Source organism: Xyrauchen texanus, chromosome 31 (assembly GCF_025860055.1).
Source record: "Xyrauchen texanus isolate HMW12.3.18 chromosome 31, RBS_HiC_50CHRs, whole genome shotgun sequence".
NCBI classification, from domain to species: domain Eukaryota; kingdom Metazoa; phylum Chordata; class Actinopteri; order Cypriniformes; family Catostomidae; genus Xyrauchen; species Xyrauchen texanus.
In genome coordinates, this window is record NC_068306.1 from 38,658,617 (window position 1) to 38,678,007 (window position 19,391).

Consider the following 19,391-nt stretch of genomic DNA (forward strand, 5'->3'; position numbering starts at 1 on the left):
TAAAGTATGAAACTCATTAGGATGCTGCAATATTTTATTGCAATACTGACTTCCTTGAATTCCTTCAGCATTTAATGTTTGTGAGCAAAGCAGCTTTCTGTGCTTGTATTTTATCGGTCTGGGCATTTCAATGCTGAACATAGAAAAAAGTTATCAAAATACTCACCTTAAAAAACTTGCTTTGTCTGTGCGATAATGCTTGCTCCCAGTGTATCCGGCAAGAAAGTTCATGTCCAATCATTTGTCAAATGCCCTTATAAAAAATCTTTGGGTCTATGAGAGATTGTATAATAAGATAAAAATGTTCTTATGATAGATGCTTTTTATTTCTCATACAGTATAACATGAATATGTCATACAAAATTTAAGATATCAGTGAGATTCAACATTCTGTGCTTTCCTACATGCTTTAGTGTTGAGCTTAACATGCAGAAAAGAGTGATTTAGTGAGCATACTATCACTGCAGTTCTATTATAGATAACACATCTGTCACACAAGCTTTAAATATTCAACATCACAGGGAGTAGTCTTACTATCACAGCAGAGTCTGCATGTATGCAAGCTGGAATAATGTCTGGTTAGCATGAGTCATGCTGGAGCTGTTGTCTCTTAGCTGGTGGTCTTGCATGATACAGCCCACCCCATCAGGCAGGAGTGATGATGGAATCATTGCAGAAAAGACTCCTGCTGCCTCGCTAGAGAAAATACTGCCACAATAGAGAAGGGACATTATAAGGGGAGACCACTCATACAATATTTTACGTCCTGCTTTACTGATAAAAGAGCCAATACATTATTTGTTTGTTTAATCAAACATGCATGCACAATAGTTGTACCAAACTTTCTTTTTTTTTTTCAGCTCAATTTATGATGCCATTGATTTTATTGCTAATTTGAAATCTGTTGATTGAAGGTAATCTTGAAGAATGATGATATATAAATTCATATTTTCAGTATGGCCGTCGAGTAAACAGGACTTTGACTATATAGACTATTGCAGGGGGGATTATGCACTTTTGACATTATAAATCCCAAATAAAGTTCTACTGACAACCTTTGAACAGCATATTAAATTTGGCATTTGTTCAACATTGTGTTAAACTTTGGCATGTAACTCTTCCTGCAAAGTTTGTGCTACATGAACAATATCTCAAATCATGCAGCTTGTTGAGTAGAGGTGTGATATTACTATTCTAATTGATCAGAAGAGCCTGATCTAACTAAAAAATGTGACCGTGGTGACATTTGTGTAAAAGGATATTTTATGACTCTTTACAAGTATCGTGGCAGTTCTGAGGTGTAATGTACTTTTTGTGGTGCTAAAAGCAAGTTAAATGTTCTCCCAAACAGTTGAGGTTAAAGGGATAGTTCAGCCAAAAATGAAAATTCTCTCATCAATTACTCACACTCATGCCATTCCAAATGTGTACGACTTTGTTTCTTCTGCTGAACACAAATGAAGATTTTTAGAAGAATATCTCAGCTCTGTTGGTCCTCACAATGCAAGTGAATGGTGATCAGAACTCTGAAGGTCCAGAAATCACAAAGGAAACATAAAAGTAATCCATAAGACTCCAGCGGTAAAATCGATATCTTCAGAAGTGATTCGTTTTGGTGAGAAACAGATCAAAGTCCTTTTTTTTACTATCAATCTCCACTTTTGACCAGCCCCAACCAATAGGTGGCTGAATGTGAAAGTGAAAGTCACTCCCACACCATAATGTAGAAGTGAAATTGTAGATTTACAGTTCAAAAGGGACTAAAATATTGATCTGTTTCTCACCCACATCTATCATATCACTTCAGAAGACATGGATTTAACCACTGGAGTCTTATGGATTACTTACATACTGCCTGTTGGACCTTGAAGTTTTGGTCACCATTCACTTGCATTGTGAGTACCATTAGATCTGAACTATTATTTAAAAAATCTTTGTTTGTGTTTTGCAGAAAAAGAAAGTAATACACATCTGGGATGGCATGAGGGTAAGTAAATGATGAGAGGATTTTCATTTTTGTGTGAACAATCTCTTTAAGGTTAAATCTCTATTGAGATTTAAATGAACAAAACCTACCTCCTACCTACCTCCTACCTACCTAAACCTTAAACTTAACCAATAGTGTCAGATAAAGGCAAATGTGAGATTAAAAACACAACTGCTAAAGAAATCATGTCATGTTGTGCTGCTTCTGTGACACTTGTCGCTCACATGACATGTGTTTGAACAAGCTTATAGATATAGCTGGTTATATAATGCAAACGTTCAAATTCATAATCTTACAAAACAAGTCATGCACTATAGTACAAGTACAAGTGTTTGGATGTCATATGAAAGCATGTTGGGTTAAAAGTCAGTTTAAGAACTGGTAATCTGACACTTTAATCAATTTGTGTGAAAGTTAATAGAAGTCGTTGTTGTAGTGCCTCTAGTGTTCATTTGAGTAGGAAACTGCCGCAATACATACAACGAGCCACGTAAAAATTATTTTGCAATAATATGTGTAAAGTAACGTGGTTCTATGAGACCAAATGATAAAATGGATGGAAAAAAATCCCATATACTTGATTGACCGGAGCCATATCTAGAAGTTAAAAAGAGATTTGGAGGTAGGTTGTGTCTTAAAGGAATGCTTCGATATGGGAAAGGATTGTGAGTGTCGCATTTGTTCTTACCTAAGTGTAGTGAGCAACATTCTTGCAACCACCTTGCAACTCCCTAGCAACCACATATAGATTGCAGCAATGCCCACCCACTTTTCCGTTCTGGAATAATTCATGGACATTTCATAAAACCCTTGTTGTTAGGATTTTTTATTTGTCTTGAACCAAACAAATTTCTTCAGCATGTAGAGCAATAAAGTAACATTTATAATTAATGTTCAATACACTAGTCATTAAAAACATCAAACACCCATTGTATTATTAAAAGAAAGTTAACCCTAAAATGTAAAATCTCTCATTTACTCGCCTCGATCTCAGATGTATATGCCTTTTTCTGCTTCTAAAATTATTCGTTTTTGTTCTGAATATCTCAGCTCTGTTGGTCCATTACATGCAAATAGTGACCAGAACTTTGAAGCTCTAAAAAGTGCATAAGGGCAGCATGAAAGTAATCCATAAGACTCCAGTTGTTAAATCCATTTCTTCAAAAGTGATATAATATATGTGGGTGAGAAACAGATCAATATTTAAGTCCTTTCTTACTCTAAATCTCCACTTTCATATCTGGCAGAAAAACTAAACTGGTGCCACGTGTGACTTTTAGATGTGAAAATTTATATTTATTGTGAATAAAACAAAAGGACATAAATACTGATGTGTTTCTCACTATCACAGTCATTTAACCACTAGAACCATATGGATTATTTTTATGCTGCATTTATGTGCTGTTTGGAGCTTAACATTTGTATCACCATTCCGTTGCATCGTATGGACCTAGAGAGCTGAGAGACTCTTCAAAAAATCTTTGTGTATTGTAAGTAATACACATCTGGAATGGCATGAGAGGGAGTAATTGATTTTGAGTAATTGAAATTGAAATTTAGCATTTAAATTTTTGGGCGAACTAGCCCTTTTAAATGTCTACTACTAGAACACTTTTATGTAAGGAATGAATAAAATCTATAAAATTAATTTCAAATAAGAATTCAAATTGTCTGTGTGCAGGCCTGTTTTGCTAAATATAGGATTTAGGGGAATGACATCTGTTCCAACATACAAAAAGACAATAAGAAAGAAAAGAAAAAGGTTAAAGAAAGATATCAACCCATAATGAAAGCAATCCACCAGTCATCAGAATACTGGAAGCGTGGTTAATAAATGTACAAATTGTTGTGCACCAGTTTGTGATTTTTCACGCAACTGTTTGCATCATTGTTGATGGTTTTAAAGTACAAAGAAAAACTCAGACTTTGATTCTAATCAAAAGGCTCATAATTGATTTAATCATATAGTTATCTTATTTTTGTCCCTGACTTATTTAGACTCTAAACTCATTCTTTTTCAGTGATTACCATGCACACTCACACTTTTCATATGTTGGACAAAGCTCCGCATGACGCTTGCGTAGAGCGGTGTGTTGTGAAACGACCTTCGTATCACGTCCAGTGATTGCTCACGTCCAGTGTAGACAGGGCGATACAGAGTATGAACTAAATGAATGATGTTGGTGATATATTTTAGATTCCAAACAAAAAAATCTTGCTGAAAGGAGACATTTGCTTTACTGAAAACATCTGAAAAAGTAAATAAACCAGTGTCCAGTGGGCATTACAGGCTAGCAAATCCAAAGCTCATGCAGCTAGTGTGCCATCTACTACCAGTTGATGTCATATGTCCAGTTCTGATTATGGGACAGTATCTTTGCATTTTCTGGTGTACAGTAATGATATTATAGCTAAAAACACCGACACTAACTTATTTTACTGAACAATTATTTTATTTTCACTTTGTCCGTGCTGTGAACCGCTAACTCCTGCAGCTAGACTTTTCTGACGCCACCACTGGGTTATTGCATTGGGGTGGACGGAGGGGTGTAAAGTTCCGACTGTCAGTGAAATTGATAGGGTTACACAAAAACTACCCAACAGAGAGAAAATACCCCAATGACCCAACAGGCCCAACCCATTTGGGTTAAGAAAATACCCCAGCATTTTTTTTAGAGTGTACAAATTTTTAATTGAAGCAAAAAAAATAAATAAATAAATATTTGAGAATTGGACAAAAATAGAAAGGTACTAGTATGTGAACTTAGCATTTAAAAAAAAAAAAAAAAAACTACAATCCCATGACGCATTGCATAATAGAATTACAAAATGACAAAAAAAATAGTTTAAAGTTGTAGATTATAAGTATATATATTAAGTTTATTGCAAAACATTCAAATATACAGTATTTGAGAAAAAGGAAGACCTGTAGGGAGAATTCACAGTGCATCATGGGAGTGGATGTCGCTGCAGATCTCTTTTGCTGTGGATTGTTTACCACAATTCTCTATCTGGTAGATTTTCACCCTGGGTAGTATAGTTCTTCACCTGGAATTCTGCTAACAATATTTTCCTGAACGCAAAAGCGTTTCACAATTCATAACGAAAGCCTGTTTCATTTTCTGTTTCATTTTTCCTAAAAAAAAATTAGGCTTTTCATTAAACGTTTGGCTGCATTTTTACGGAGAAATATCCAGCGGGTGGTGCCAAAAGCGAGTGAAATTGAGGTTTAAATTACCAAACGTACCTTTTATGAAGCAACCATGTCGTTTTGTGTCGCTTCTGTGACAATATTGTTTCACGTGTCTGCTTGCGGTGCTTGGTTTTGCTCGAACTGCGGTCTTATGAGTCAGAAGTCCAATACACTATCAGGTGAGCTACTGCGGAGTCTGAACACCCAGGAATATGTATGTAAATATAGGTCAGTCTGTAATACACACATTAAAATTTGTAATTTCTCAAATGATGCATTAGAGTAAAAGTGTTTCATTATAATAACATAGCAGTGTGTGTGTAATAGTGTGGAAAATAGCAGTCATGATTTTTGTGAAAGTGAATAAAACGCAAGTTTTTGTAGTGCCTCTAGTGTTCATTTCACCAGAAAACTGCAGCAAAACTTAACTTAAACGCAGCATGTAAAAGTCAGTTTACAAAAATGTACTTATAGTAATGTTCATTCTATGAGAAAACATCCATTTTGCACATGTTCTCCTCTCAACAGGTTGATGCTGATGGGCTGGTTGGGCGTTTGGGTTTCTGTCCTGCTGGGATCTTCTCTGTGGCTGGCTCATGGAGTTTGGGCCAGTGCTGGTACTGAAACTAGAGTACAGAAGATACAGGAAGAACTTCAGCGAGTGGTAAGAGGATCTTCTCCATCTTTATGAGCTTATATTCTTGAATCAAGTAAGAATAAAGAGTAAATAGTCAAATAAAGGTGCAAAATGTCATATATTTACTGTACTAAAGCATAAAATTATCGTAATATTTTATCAGAGAGTTAGGAAACATGCTAAGTTGAAATACTGGCTTTTCCGAAAACAATGCTACACCCAGTATATTCTACATTGAAATGTCTGTTCCGGGCCAGAATTTCAGTTTGTGTTTTGGCCTGTTTGATACCACACACTGCCCATTTCCCAATAGTATATCGACATCCCGGGTTGCCAGATTTGAAACAAGTTAGCAAACACAACACGCTGCAGCCATGGAAGCCATATGACACTTATAGTGTAAGGCTCGTCGCTTACCATTGTCAGTTTGCTCATTCCTGTTGCGTGTCCCCATCCTGGCAACCCGCGTGAACTTCAAGTCTGGGGAGGAGGGTCTCTCTCCAATATTTAGAATTTGGGCTGCAGTACCCATTTTAAACACTTGATGTCAATGTTACATATTGCTCCTTTAAGATTACAATTGATTTATTGTGATAGTTAAATGTCTGTATGTAAGTGTAGTATTTTTATTTGTGCTATAAAAAATATTTAATTTTAAACATACAGCATGTACAGTATGTGACATTTTTAATGGCAGTGCATACATCAGTGCAACCATACTTGAACACACATATGCATATGTGGCTTACATATATTGCCATGAATCTGATTTCTTGGTCATATTTTTGTGTAATGTGTTGTAGCTGTTATAGAAACAAATGCGTTTGGTCATGATTTTCTTTTTAGCTGGAGTCAAACCTTTGCAGGAACAGTCGCGAATAAAGTTAATCGAGCTCACCCACTGTTAACATGCTCAACACTGACCTTTAAAATATTTTTGCTTCCATTAGCATCCAAGTATCATAAGAATGGAGTTTAGTTAAAAAGTCAAAGTATGTAATTTCTGGGCCACTTGCATCACCAGATGGAATTGTAAAAACAATGACTGTTTTTCTCTCATCTCTCATGTAAACTTTTGCTTTCATGCAAGCATAAAGAATATGTGACTGCTCTTAATCTCGAATGGAAACTAAGATTTAGAAAAGATTGAATTTGATTAAATGGCACACTTATTAAAAATCCTCACTTGTCTCGAAGACAAAAAAGAATCGCTTTCCCTTTTAATTTTCCCTCCAATTGTTTATGTAATTAAGTGCGTTTTTTTTTTCTCATGGGATGTTCATTTGGCAGTGAGAAAGAGAGAGAGTCATTGCATCGCAAACCCGTTTAATCACGGCATGCAAACAGATTCTTCAGTACTGTACTTAAACCACAGCAATGAAAGAAAACACAGGAAACTGGTGTAGGATTCGAAGCATTTGAAATTCTTAAAGGCATAGTTCACCCAAAAATGAAAATTCTATCATCATTTACTCAATCTCATGCCATCCCAGATGTGTATGACTTTCTTACTTCTGCAGAACACAAATTAAGATTTTTAGAAGAACATTTAATCTCTGTAGGCCCATTTAAAGCAAACAACTGGTGGCCAGAACTTTGAAGCTCCAAAAAGCACATACAGGCAGCATAAGTAATCCATATGACTCCAGTGGATTAGTTCATGTCTTCTGGAGTGAAACGCTAGGTGTGTGTAAGAAAAACATCAATATAATTTTTTTTTTAACTATAAATCTTCACCTCCATCCAGCTGCCATTTGCATGTTCATGAGAGGATTGAGTTCATGCTGCCTCTTGCGTGATTCATGTAAGCACAGTTGGTATGTCAATATCGTCGGATCCCTCAGCTGGTCTGAAATCAGCAGGGGAAAATGTTCACTGCAAACCTGTAAACCAATGGGTGTTGTCACGAACGCCGGTGAGGGCGTCTCCTCAACCGGCCACCGGAGATCTGACTCACCTGAGTTTTAACCCTGAACTACATTTCCCATAAGCCCACATACCTGGTCCGATTACCCCACCGCTGTTCCCGATCACATCCACGCTATTTAAACCATGCTTGTTTGTTGAATCATTGCGAAGTCTTGTTGGTTCCGGCTACATCTCTGAGCGTTACCACTATTACTACTACCGATCTCCTGTGTATTGACCTTGCCTGTATTTACCACTACGTTTATCTGCCGCCTGCTCTTCGTTGTATTAACGCCTGTCTACCTGACTCTGATGTTTGCTGCCTGCCCCGATTCTCTGCCTGTCTGACCACGAACTCTGTTACCTGTGATATTCCTGTCTGCTCATTCCTTGAACCTTGCCTGTATTGACCTGAACCCTGTCACCCAATAAAACCGCACATGGATCCCAACCAGCCTGAGTCCGCGTTACAGGTGTATTGAGTCAGTGAGCAGTCGATTATTGATAGGAAATTTGTGAAAAGTTAGTCTTTCCTCTTGCGATGATGCCCACGAGCATAATCTAACATTTTTCAGTAGGTTGAGGTATCCAGGATAAGCACACACAACACCATCTTGAAAAAGAAACAGATACAAATCTACTGCAAAACCAATTCAGCTTCTGTATAAAATTTCTCCTCTGCTGTAAAAAAACTATGTGCTTCCGTATTTTTCGCACACCTATCAGTTCTCGCTTGAACTTGCCAAATTGCTTCAGTCACACGAGAGCAATTTTTGAGAACTTTTCCTGAACGTGTATATAGCAGCTGGATGGAAGTGAAGATTTATAAATATGGATGTTTTTCTTACATCTAACGCATCGCTTCAGAACACATTAATTAATCCAATGGGGTCTTATGGGTTACTTTTATGTTGCCTTTATGTGCTTTTTGGAGTTATTGCTTGATATGGACCTACAGAGATGAGATATTCTTCAGAAATATTCATTGTATTCTACTGAGGAAAGAAATTATTTTTGGGTGAACTATCCCTTTAACCCTCCTTTGGGTAGACAAAATCCTGGGTTATCCTGATTTAGGCATTTATCTGGGGTATTCAGGTTTTGAGGTTTCACACTGCACATTTGTAAACCCAGGGCTAATGCTCTTATTTGCATATATATGAGGCTGAAAACAATGATTAGATGAAAACAGATTGAGATGGCATGAATCCTGCATTAATAACTGCTCATCAATGGAAATACAGTCAAGTCGCCAAGCTCTTGGTTTAAAAATAACTTAAGTGTCTTTCTATCGCCAGTCAATAACATTAAAATACACACTTTTTCAAAATATAGCCACAAGATGTAAATAACATGCTAATATGATTTCAGTCACTTTAGGCTTATCAGTGTAAAGTTATATCCTATATTACAACTCTGTTGGCATTACAATGAAACCCTGTAATCCAGTTATTGGATGCTTACGCCTTGAAGCTTTACTTCTGAAACAATGTATATTTAATGTTTGTGAACTGGCTTCATTAACTTCCATTGTAACTTTTTTTTATATTTAATTTAATTTAATTTTTTATTTAAATTTTCTTACGAGGAACGAGTCAAAAAGGACTAGTTTTTATAATCAACATTATGCCACAAATGCTGTCAATTGAGCTTAACTTCAATTAATCCATGAATATTCCTTTAAATTGAGTTATACAAACATAGGAAATTATCTTTTAGTATGTTTTAGGTGCTGTCAATATATTGACATTGTAAATTTCTCATTTGTTTTCGAAGTAACAAATTGTTTACACAAACATTTTTGTACATTTGTATAGACACTGAAAGTTATCAAGTCAATGTATCGAAAGCATCTACAGTAAACCATAAATTCTTGACTGAAACAGTTTAGTCAAAAACAACCTTTATACAAACACTTTTATTTAGAAATGGTATCAAGATGGGGCTGAAACAAATATAATCATTTTCATTATTTGGATGGTTGAAATTTGTTTATATAAATCATCTGGGGAAAGGTTTACGATTCATGAGGTCCCAATTTATGACTAAACCGGGGCCCCATTTAAAAATTGTTGGCTTAAAAAATTACATACATTTTCATTTACATCAAATGTAAAAAAAATCCTATCAGCTGTTGTAACCAAGTACATTCATAATGTTTTATTAAATAAAAACCTAGTTAAAGATTATTAATGCATGTTTTCCACAGTACAACCAAACAAAAAAAGTGTTTTGTATGAACATGGTGTGCTGAACTACTTCACCTAGTAACATTTTGGAATTCAGTTGTTATTTTATCTTTATTATAACCCAACAATTTGTTATTGTTGTCTAGTTTTTCATTATAATATGATACAGTAATATTATTACTTTGAGGATATGTTATATACAATAGAAATACACCGATCAGCCACAACATTAAAACCACCTGTATAATATTGGTGCCGCCAAAACAGCACCAACCTGCATCTTAAAACAGCGTTCTGACATTATATTCTTCTCACCACAATTGTACAGAGTGGTTATCTGAGTTACCATAGACTTTGTCAGTTTGAACCAGTCTGGGCATTCTCTGTTGACCTCTTTCATCAACAAAGTGTTTCCATCTGCATAACTGCCACTCACTGGATGTTTTTTGTTTTTGGCACCATTCTGAGTAAATTCTAGAGACTGTTGTGTGTGAAAATCCCAGGAGATCATCATTTACAGAAATACTCAAACCAGCCCATCTGGCACCAACAATCATGCGATTATTTAATCAGCCAATTGTGTGGCAGCAGTGCGGTGCATAAAATCTTGCAGAAACGGCTCAGGAGCTTCAGTTAATGTTCACATCAACCATCAGTATGGGGAAAAATATGATCTCAGTGATCGGCATGATTGTTGGTGGACATGGACTGGTGGTCCGAAACAGGCAAACTATCACGTGCCTCGTAGCCAGCACACAGCCTTCACATAACCTCCCTCAAAGCTCCTACGAGCATTTTATGGTCCCCCACATCTCGGGGTCAAGTCGAAGGAGAAGACACCGCAGAGACCACACCCTATCCGAAGGGGAGGTAATTGTGTGGAAATACGTCACGTGGTTTTACTGAGTTTTGTCGGCAGTGACGCATGTGGTGAAGTCCCCGTGGTATGTCCTACCCAGAGGGGGTGGAGGGGGTAAGAAGTGCACATCTCCCCCTCCAGGAGGGGAAAGGCACTATACATAAGCAGTACACCCAGCCAGTTGTCCCGCAAACTTACCTGTTCATACCTGACAACACACAGGATGAAACCGGCTCAACCCAGAGATTATAGAATCTTGCAAAGGTGTTGGGTGTTGCCCAGCCCGCTGCTCTACTAAAGAGGCGCCATTTGTCGGAGGCCTGGTAGAGTATGCCCGAAGCCCCAAGGGGGGGTGGCACATCCTGGGCGTGGTATGCCAAAGCGATGGTGTCAACAACCCAATGGGCGATCCTCTGTTTGGAGACAGCGCTCCCATTCCGCTGTCCTCTGAAGCAGACAAAGAGCTGCTCAGAGCGCCTAAAGCTCTGCGTGCAATCCAAGTATTTGCGCAAAGCACGCACCGGACACAGCAAAGAGAAGGCTAAGCCTGCCTCATCCTGGGGCAGCTTCGCTTGCAGGTTCACCACTTGATCCCTAAACGGGGTCGTGGGAACCTTGGGCATATAATAATAATAATAATTCCTTACATTTATATAGCGCTTTTCTAGGCACTCAAAGCGCTTAAATATAGCTTGGTCGGGGCCTCAGGACCACATGAGAGTATTCCGGACCGAACTCCAGGCACATGTCGCTGACAGAGAACATCTGTAGGTCCCCTACCCTTTTTATGGATGTGAGTGCAGTCAGGAGGGCAGTCTTTAAAGAGACCACCTTCAGCTCAACTGACTCCAGGGGGTCAAACTGCATCTGTGCAGAGGGGATCCTCAGTTGTGGCGTACCAGAGTGGGAAGCGAATAGGTCTGCATGCGCTTGACCGAATCGTCTCCAAATCAGCCAGACCACCAGGAGGTGGAATCTCCACACTCCCCTGAGTGTGACCTGCTGCGACAGCGTGTCTGAGATGTGAGTGGCTCGCAACGACATCTGACTCCAGAGGAGCAGACAGCGAGTGAGTTGTGACATACGACGCAAGCGTAAACCACCTTGGCGATTTAAATACTTTACCATTACCGTGTTTTCTGTTCGGACTAACACATGCTTGCCCTGAATCAATGGCCGATGCCTTCGCAGGGCGAGAAATACTGCCAGCAACTCTAGGCAGTTAATGTGCCAATGCAGTCGCGGCCCTGTCCAGGAGCCTGCGGCTGCATGCTCGTTGCACACAGTGCCCCAGCCACACTTGGAGGGGGACCCCTGCCCACAGAATTGCAAGATCCATTCAAGGGTTGAACAAACAACAGCAGATCGGCATGATGACCATGATGATGGGTGGGGTGCGGCTGTGAGCGGTTCTCCGAGCCCAGGAACGAATCATCAAGCTGCGAGGGTTCAGGGCGGGGTGGAGGGTTTCACTCGAGCCCAACGCTCACACTGCCCGGGCAAGCATGGCCGCCAGCTGCGCATCAGCCTGCATGCAAATTCCACTCACCAATTCCCATTGGCCTTGTCTCAAAGATCAGAGGGGCTTGGGGCTCCCAAGTGCGATCCTCAGTGTCACTACATCTGCACAACGTCGAGTGAGTGACACATTGGGTACTATAGACACAAATGTACATTTAGGCCAGATATTTATATTTAAACCAAAACTAGACATCTTGACTACGTATCCAACACATTAGTACTGCTATTTCATCAAATGTTGTTGTATTGCTGGAAGATTTGAGCTTAACAGCAAATTGCAGCATCTTTGAGGGGGCAATAAAGCCCTTAATGAGCCCCTTCAGACTGTTAAATGTCATGTGTAGTGTGGATATAGTGCTTGTAATTACTCGTCCCAAATGAGATGTTGAAGAGTTTTCAGAGCTAATAATATCAAAGCACACACTGAAGTCTGGCGTTCTGCTAAACAAGCTCATCTTGAGACTGAATCAATGAGGCCTACCGGGATCTTTTATACTTAATGCTCACTAATTGATCTAAGGACTAGAACTTGAACTGAAAATTATTGGAACAATTAAAGGAATGGTTCACTTTGCATTTACTTTGTATTTGTATTTACTTTGGATTTAATTTAATTTTATGAAATAGTTTCGCTTTCCTTACAAAAATTTTTGTGTTTCATCGCAATACTTTCCCTTTTACTTAAATCTTTAATCTTTAAATTACGAACATTAACCAAGGTTTTATTACAGTAACCTAGTTGAACTATGGTATTTTTTGTAACACCATAACCATATAATTTTCCCTAGTTTTACTGCAGTAAACTTAATAATACAGGAAAAGCAGAACTATGGTAATAAAAATCATAATCATTCTGCCAAAAACATGGTTAGTTTTACAATGATAACACAATGGTAAATTTGTGGTAAATTTTAAAACCATGGTTACTGTAGTGAATGCAGAACTTTTTGTGAGTGAATGCAAACTTTTTTAGAAAATAAATTCCCTCCCTTGGGCTTTGTACAAGACATTTACTGTGCTATTGATATTAAAGATTTGGTTAAGAGATACATAAAAAATTTTTCCATCAGATTTTCAGTGAATAACAGCTTAAATTTTAATCTGTTCCTTGCATAAATGTATCTGTGACAGCGCAGAGGGCGGGGCCAGGTCGTGTTTATACACACCCGGTCCCTAATCAGGCTAATCAAGCCTCTGAGAGGGATAAAGGCAGACTGTGGAAGGTGGTGCGATGAGAGAGAGAGATCGTTAACAGTCAGCTGACCGTCATGTGTGTGTTTGTGTCTTTTGTTTAAGTTTCTCATTAAGGAGTTATTTTGGGCGCACAGTGTGTCTGTGACCATTGCGGGGCCTGTAAATAAAAATTGAAACCTCTCAATGATAGAGTCAAACCTTTGCAAATAGTCGACTTGGATCACATTCACAGGACCCTCAATAACACAAATCAACAATGTCATCAACATCACAAAAACACTAGGACTTCGTGGCAGAGCCCATGGGGGAGAAGTCTGTGATGGCACTAGCAGGAATTGGTGAAGTTCTAGGAAAGAGACTGGAAGAGAACCGGCTTGACAATATAAATAATAGTTTCATGAAGAAACAAACCAATGACACAAAAACACACATGACGGTCAGCTGATCTCCCTCTCATCGCACTAAACAATCTCTCTCTCTCATCGCACCATCTTCCGCAGTTGGCCTTTATCCCTCTCAGAGGCTTAATTAACCTGATTAGGTACCGGGTGTGTATAATCATGACCCAGCCCGCCCTCCGCCCTGTCACATTATCATATGACTATTGCATAAAAGCCTGGATTTTTTTTATGGGTTTTAATGCGCTTTTTTGTTGTTGTCATTTTGGAGCTTACCCAATCGTTATTTACTTTATTTGGAAATTTAAGCAACAAATCCACATTTTGCTTTTGGTGTTCATCAGAAAACAGATGTTTAGGTTTGATAGGCACCAGTTAGAGTAAATTATGAACCATCCAAGGATCAATAAACAGTGAATGTTTTGTACTTCAAAGATTATAAACTTTTTAGTTGCAATCTCTGCCCAAAGTCTTTTCGAGAGTAATTATAATATTGTTTTTGGATGCAGTGAGATAAAGCCAGTCTATTAGTTAGAGTTAAAGACACATTTGCCAAATGAAAGTACCAATAATAGCTTGATGAGTCTATGGGTATGAAGTGTCAAGCACATTTCACATTGCTTTCAAACCAAGCTGTCCCCTTCTGCATTTATTCAATTCAATTCTGAATTATTTTCACACTTACTATTGTTTGCTCTTTGCTTATTAATGTAATATCCCATTGTTGTATGCAGTTCAGGGTGATGTTATTCATATTTGTAGGTATATTTAAAGCATACAGATATATTTTTGTACATTTGGATAGCACCGTAAATTTTACTGTGTAGCATTCACTCATTCACTAGTTTGTGTGTGTTTCCGGAAACGATAAACAAGTTAATTTATCTAACGATGCATTGGACTATGGTTGTTAAGCAGTGAGTTACGTTGTTGTATGGGACGTGCACCCTAGATTGATGCTTACTAGATCAGGGCAGCGTTTTCCAGTTTTGTGTGTAATAAGCATCAGGTAAGTTAGTGCAAGGACTCTTCTGGGCTGTTCTGGGTGTGTGTCATCTGAGGCTATTTTTGGATCTCAAAGCAAACAGTATGTACCTTAATTTGAAGAAAAGATAAGCTATTCAGATTTGCATTACATAATCAACTGCATCTACAAGCTTGTAGAGGTGTGTTCAAATTGCATGCTAGCTCAACTGGGGTACGAGTCCTGAAGAGCATGCAAGTTGACACATGAGCTGAAAGTGTCATAAAAATGCCACAAAATGATATGATTGCTTCAGCTATTTTTTTTTATCTCACATTTGATTTTTTTCTTTTAATCTATCGATTAGGTTTAGGGCAGGGAGGTAGGTTTTGTTGAAATACATAATTTGTTTGGTAGAATATTCAGCTCACTTTTAGTGCCACTCAGAACTGCCATGATATGTGTAATGAACTACGTAATATAATTTTAGCAAGAAGATCACCAAAGTCACATAATTTTCATGAGATCAAGCTGAATTAATTTAAACACTATTTTGGGTTGAAATGTTGAAAGCAAATGTACCAAAGGATGATAAACTTATTTTGATTAATTCACACACACACAAAAAAACCCAGCAACAAATGATGTAACATAATGCTCTAAAATGTATTACTGAAGCCCAATAATAGTAGCTACTTGACTGTCCCATTTGTAAGTTCCCGTACAGCCAGAGTTATCATTAATTGTCTAGTGTGTGATGCCCAGTTGTCTTTATCACTTTACAAAGTCAATAAGTGAGTTATACCTAGTATTTTTTTTATACCGTTCATGATTTAGAAGTGGTGTAGTGTAATCTAGCCTTAAAGTGCTTCTCTCTATACAAGCGAATGAAGAATTTTGTCAACTGATAAAATAATTAATTACGTCTCAGAGTTTAGTGGCATTTTGGTGCTGATGTATAAAACACAGAATCCGATGTGAATAGCAGACCTGTTAAGGCAATTGAACAATTTTACTGCAATTTACTGCATGTGTGAAAGGGGCCGTTGCCTGGACATCTGATCATTTAAGCAATTTTGTAGGTGCTTTTTATACTCAAATGTAATATAAATTATGGAACTCACAAAACAATTAAACAACTTTGACTTGGCTTTTAAAACTCACTATGCCATATTACATCAGTCTGGGCTGGGTCAGATCCTATATTCAAAGGTACACACCCAAAGAATCTAAAATTCATTAAGAAAATGAACAAGAATTGACCAAAAGAACTGGGCTGGAAAAGAATGGCCACTAAATGAAGTAGGACAAACTCAAAAACTGTAAAGTTAGTTGTGCACCATTGCACTCTTAAACCATGAATCCTATTAGTAATACAATTAGTGTATTTTAAAGGGACAGTTCACCCCCAAAAAACAACATTTATTGTTTATTGCTCCTTGTGCCATCCTAGATGTGTATGACTTTCCTTCATCTGCAGAACACAAATTAAGATTTTAGAAGAATATTTCAGCTATGAAGGTCCATACAATGCAAGTGAATGGTGACCAGAACTCAAAAGGTCCAAATAAATAAATAAAGGCAGCATAAAATAATCCATATAACTCAAGTGGTTAAATCTATATCTTCAGAAGCGACATGATAGGTGTGGGTGAGAAACTGATCAATATAGATCAAGTAACCAGTAGGTGGTTGAATGTGGAAGTGAAAGTAAAAGTGCAGATTTATAGTAAAACATAACATTTTCTCAGCCACAACTATCATACAATACAATGCAATACAGTACAGTACAATACAATACAACTTTATTGTCAACCGTTGTTGAAATTTGTCTTTGACCACTCCTGCAACATTTATGGCAAACATTAAAAACAAAAACAATAAAATTAGTAAAACAATTCTAATAAAAGTAATACTAATGTTTGTGTAATGAATGCAGGAGGAGGCAGACGAGGAGTGGGGATCTACACGCAGGTTTATTAATCAAAAGTGAAAACAAGACAAAACAGGAACAAAGGAAACAACCACAATGGGAAAACTGAAACAAAAACATGAAAACGTCCAGAGAGCATGAACAGGGTGAAACAGGGTAGAACATAGACTTTCTGACATCTGCAAACATCAAAACAGTGGGAACAAACAGGGTTTAAATACACAGGGAGAGTGATGATCAAACGACAAACAGATGAGAACAATGAATGACTGCTGGCAGTGATGAGGCCAGGGAACTCTGGGAAATGTAGTTTATGACAGGTGACAGGTGAAACACAGGGCAGACAACAGGGGATCGTGACAGTTTGTCTGTTTCCTGAGGGTAAGAGTGCAAAAAAAAAAAAAAAGGATATAAAGAAATTAATAAATACAAATAATCCATTACTTACATATACATACAAATATTAAAAACACACCATTTAACAATCATTGCATACAACTTGTATTTTGGTTTAAAATTCCAGTTGCATTAGGTATAAATTACCTTTTATAGATACTCTTTTTTAGTTTTTTTGCCAAAGGCATTACATAGCAACTTCCAGAGGGCAACAAAACAAACATGTCATACAAAGGGTGAGTAATAACTTTTAAAATACTTTTGGCCATTTTTTTGTTTTTGTTTTTTTTTTTTTTACTTGTAGAGAGAAACAACTCACCTAACTGACTCTGTGGTTTGCCAGTCGTTTTACTTGCTCTATAAGCAATCCAAAATGTTCTGACTCGCACCAAAACTACTTATTTTCCATATTAGGAAGTGGCGTTGCATAATTTCTTTTAGAAATAAAATTAGTATTATCAGAAAAAACTCAAATATGTACCAGTATGTACAAATATGTTTCATATCACTCCTGAAGATAAGGATTTATCTACTGGAGTGGTTTTTTACTTTTACGCTGCTTTTATGTCATTTTTGGACCTTCTGAATTCTGGTCACCATTCACTTGCATTGTGAGGACCTGCAGAGCTGAAATATTCTTCTAAAAATCTTCATTTGTTTTCTGCTGAAGAAAGAAAGTCATACACATCTAGGATGGCATGAGTGTGAGTAAATTATGAAAATGTTTAATTTTTGGGTAAACTATCCCTTGAAGCTCATTTAAAGATTCAAACAAATAAAAAAATTTTTTTAGTTCTGAACCCTAGACATTTTTAGGATAAAAGGAAAATAAATTAAAATAAAATAACTGTTCCTCAAGCATCTTTTATTAAATTTTTTACGGTTATATATCACCAATGTATATATGCATTATTGGTTTATTAAAAGAGCATGTTGCAGTATATTAGAGTGGATTAGATCTCCTCGAGGAAATCTTAACACTAGATCAACAACTCATAATTTACAGTACAAAGACCCACAGATCTATGCATATTAAATAACATTTCACATGTTCATGTGAGCATCTTTATATCACATATACTATTTATCAAAATAAGAGTCTATGTGCCTACAATTTCAATGTGTGGAAGATTATTAGCTGTACTGTATCACTTACCAACTTAATAAAGCTTTCAAATGTTTTCAGAATCTCTGCTTGGGCATCAAATAAAGTTCTTCTGTCAATTATGAAGAGTGTCTTTAATTTGTTTCCTTTTTTGTTTTGCAGCAATATGGACCAGCTGAAAAGAAACCAATCAGCCAAAGTAAGTCCAAACTCAACTCAACACATATACTCATTGTTGTGGAGGTTCTTTGTGCACGCTGGTTTATCATGTTTATCTATCAATTATTTAAAATAATAATAATCATTTTTCAAAAGTGGTTCAATAGACTGCTTTCATTAAGTAAAGGCATTAGTAACTGGATCCTCTGTGTGGTAAAATGCTTTAAGACAGAATAGCACTGTTCAACACATCACTTTTGTGGATCTGTCTCTGGTAGTAGCACTTTTGCTTTTGGCGAACAGATTGCTCAACATGATCACACAAGAAATCAGCATGTTAGTTCTGAATGATTTAACAACCGAAGTCGGATTAAATGTGCTGAATTCAAGACAAGTGCCCTGAAAATCTCCCTCACTGTGCATTTGATGTCACGTTCATTTTGATCTCTCAACAAGAGAGATACTACATTTGCACAGAAGTGAAAGGCCGCTGTTTTGGTCTGAGGTTAGGTTTAGGGTTTGGTTGAGGAGTATATTAACGCAATTACTACTTAAATATTTCTTAAAATTCAACACGCTTTACCTTTAACATCACATCCATTTAATGAAGTGAAAGGATGCTGTTGCAATGGTGCACATGCTTAGCTCTGTAGATCCAGCTTCTACTATGCTGGGGAAAGTTCAGAAATTCAGAAAGCCTACTGTTTTTATCTAACATTTAACATCCTGTCACAGATTTCCCAGTGTGGTCAATCATGATTGTTATCAAAGTGTGCTTTGATATTGCGAAATCATAAATAGAAGAAATAAACTTTGAATTTATTTGAGACAGTTTGATGTGAATGAAATCAATAACTATGTTTCCATCCAAGGATTTTTTTAGCTCATCAAAATAAAGCTGATGGAAATTGAAAACATTGCAAAAATTGTTTACATAATATTTAAAAA

At 37.2% G+C, this 19,391-nt stretch overlaps 1 protein-coding gene across 1 annotated transcript in view; it reads left to right on the forward strand.

The window, feature by feature from the left end:
- Positions 1-19,391, forward strand: part of LOC127624588 (follistatin-related protein 4-like) — a 305,922-nt gene that overhangs the window by 6,598 nt on the left and 279,933 nt on the right. The window contains exons 2-3 of the mRNA XM_052099373.1: positions 5,709-5,844; positions 18,447-18,483. Of these exons, the coding sequence (XP_051955333.1) occupies positions 5,713-5,844; positions 18,447-18,483 (169 nt within the window). The 5' untranslated portion in view covers positions 5,709-5,712. The remainder of the gene's footprint in view (positions 1-5,708; positions 5,845-18,446; positions 18,484-19,391) is intronic.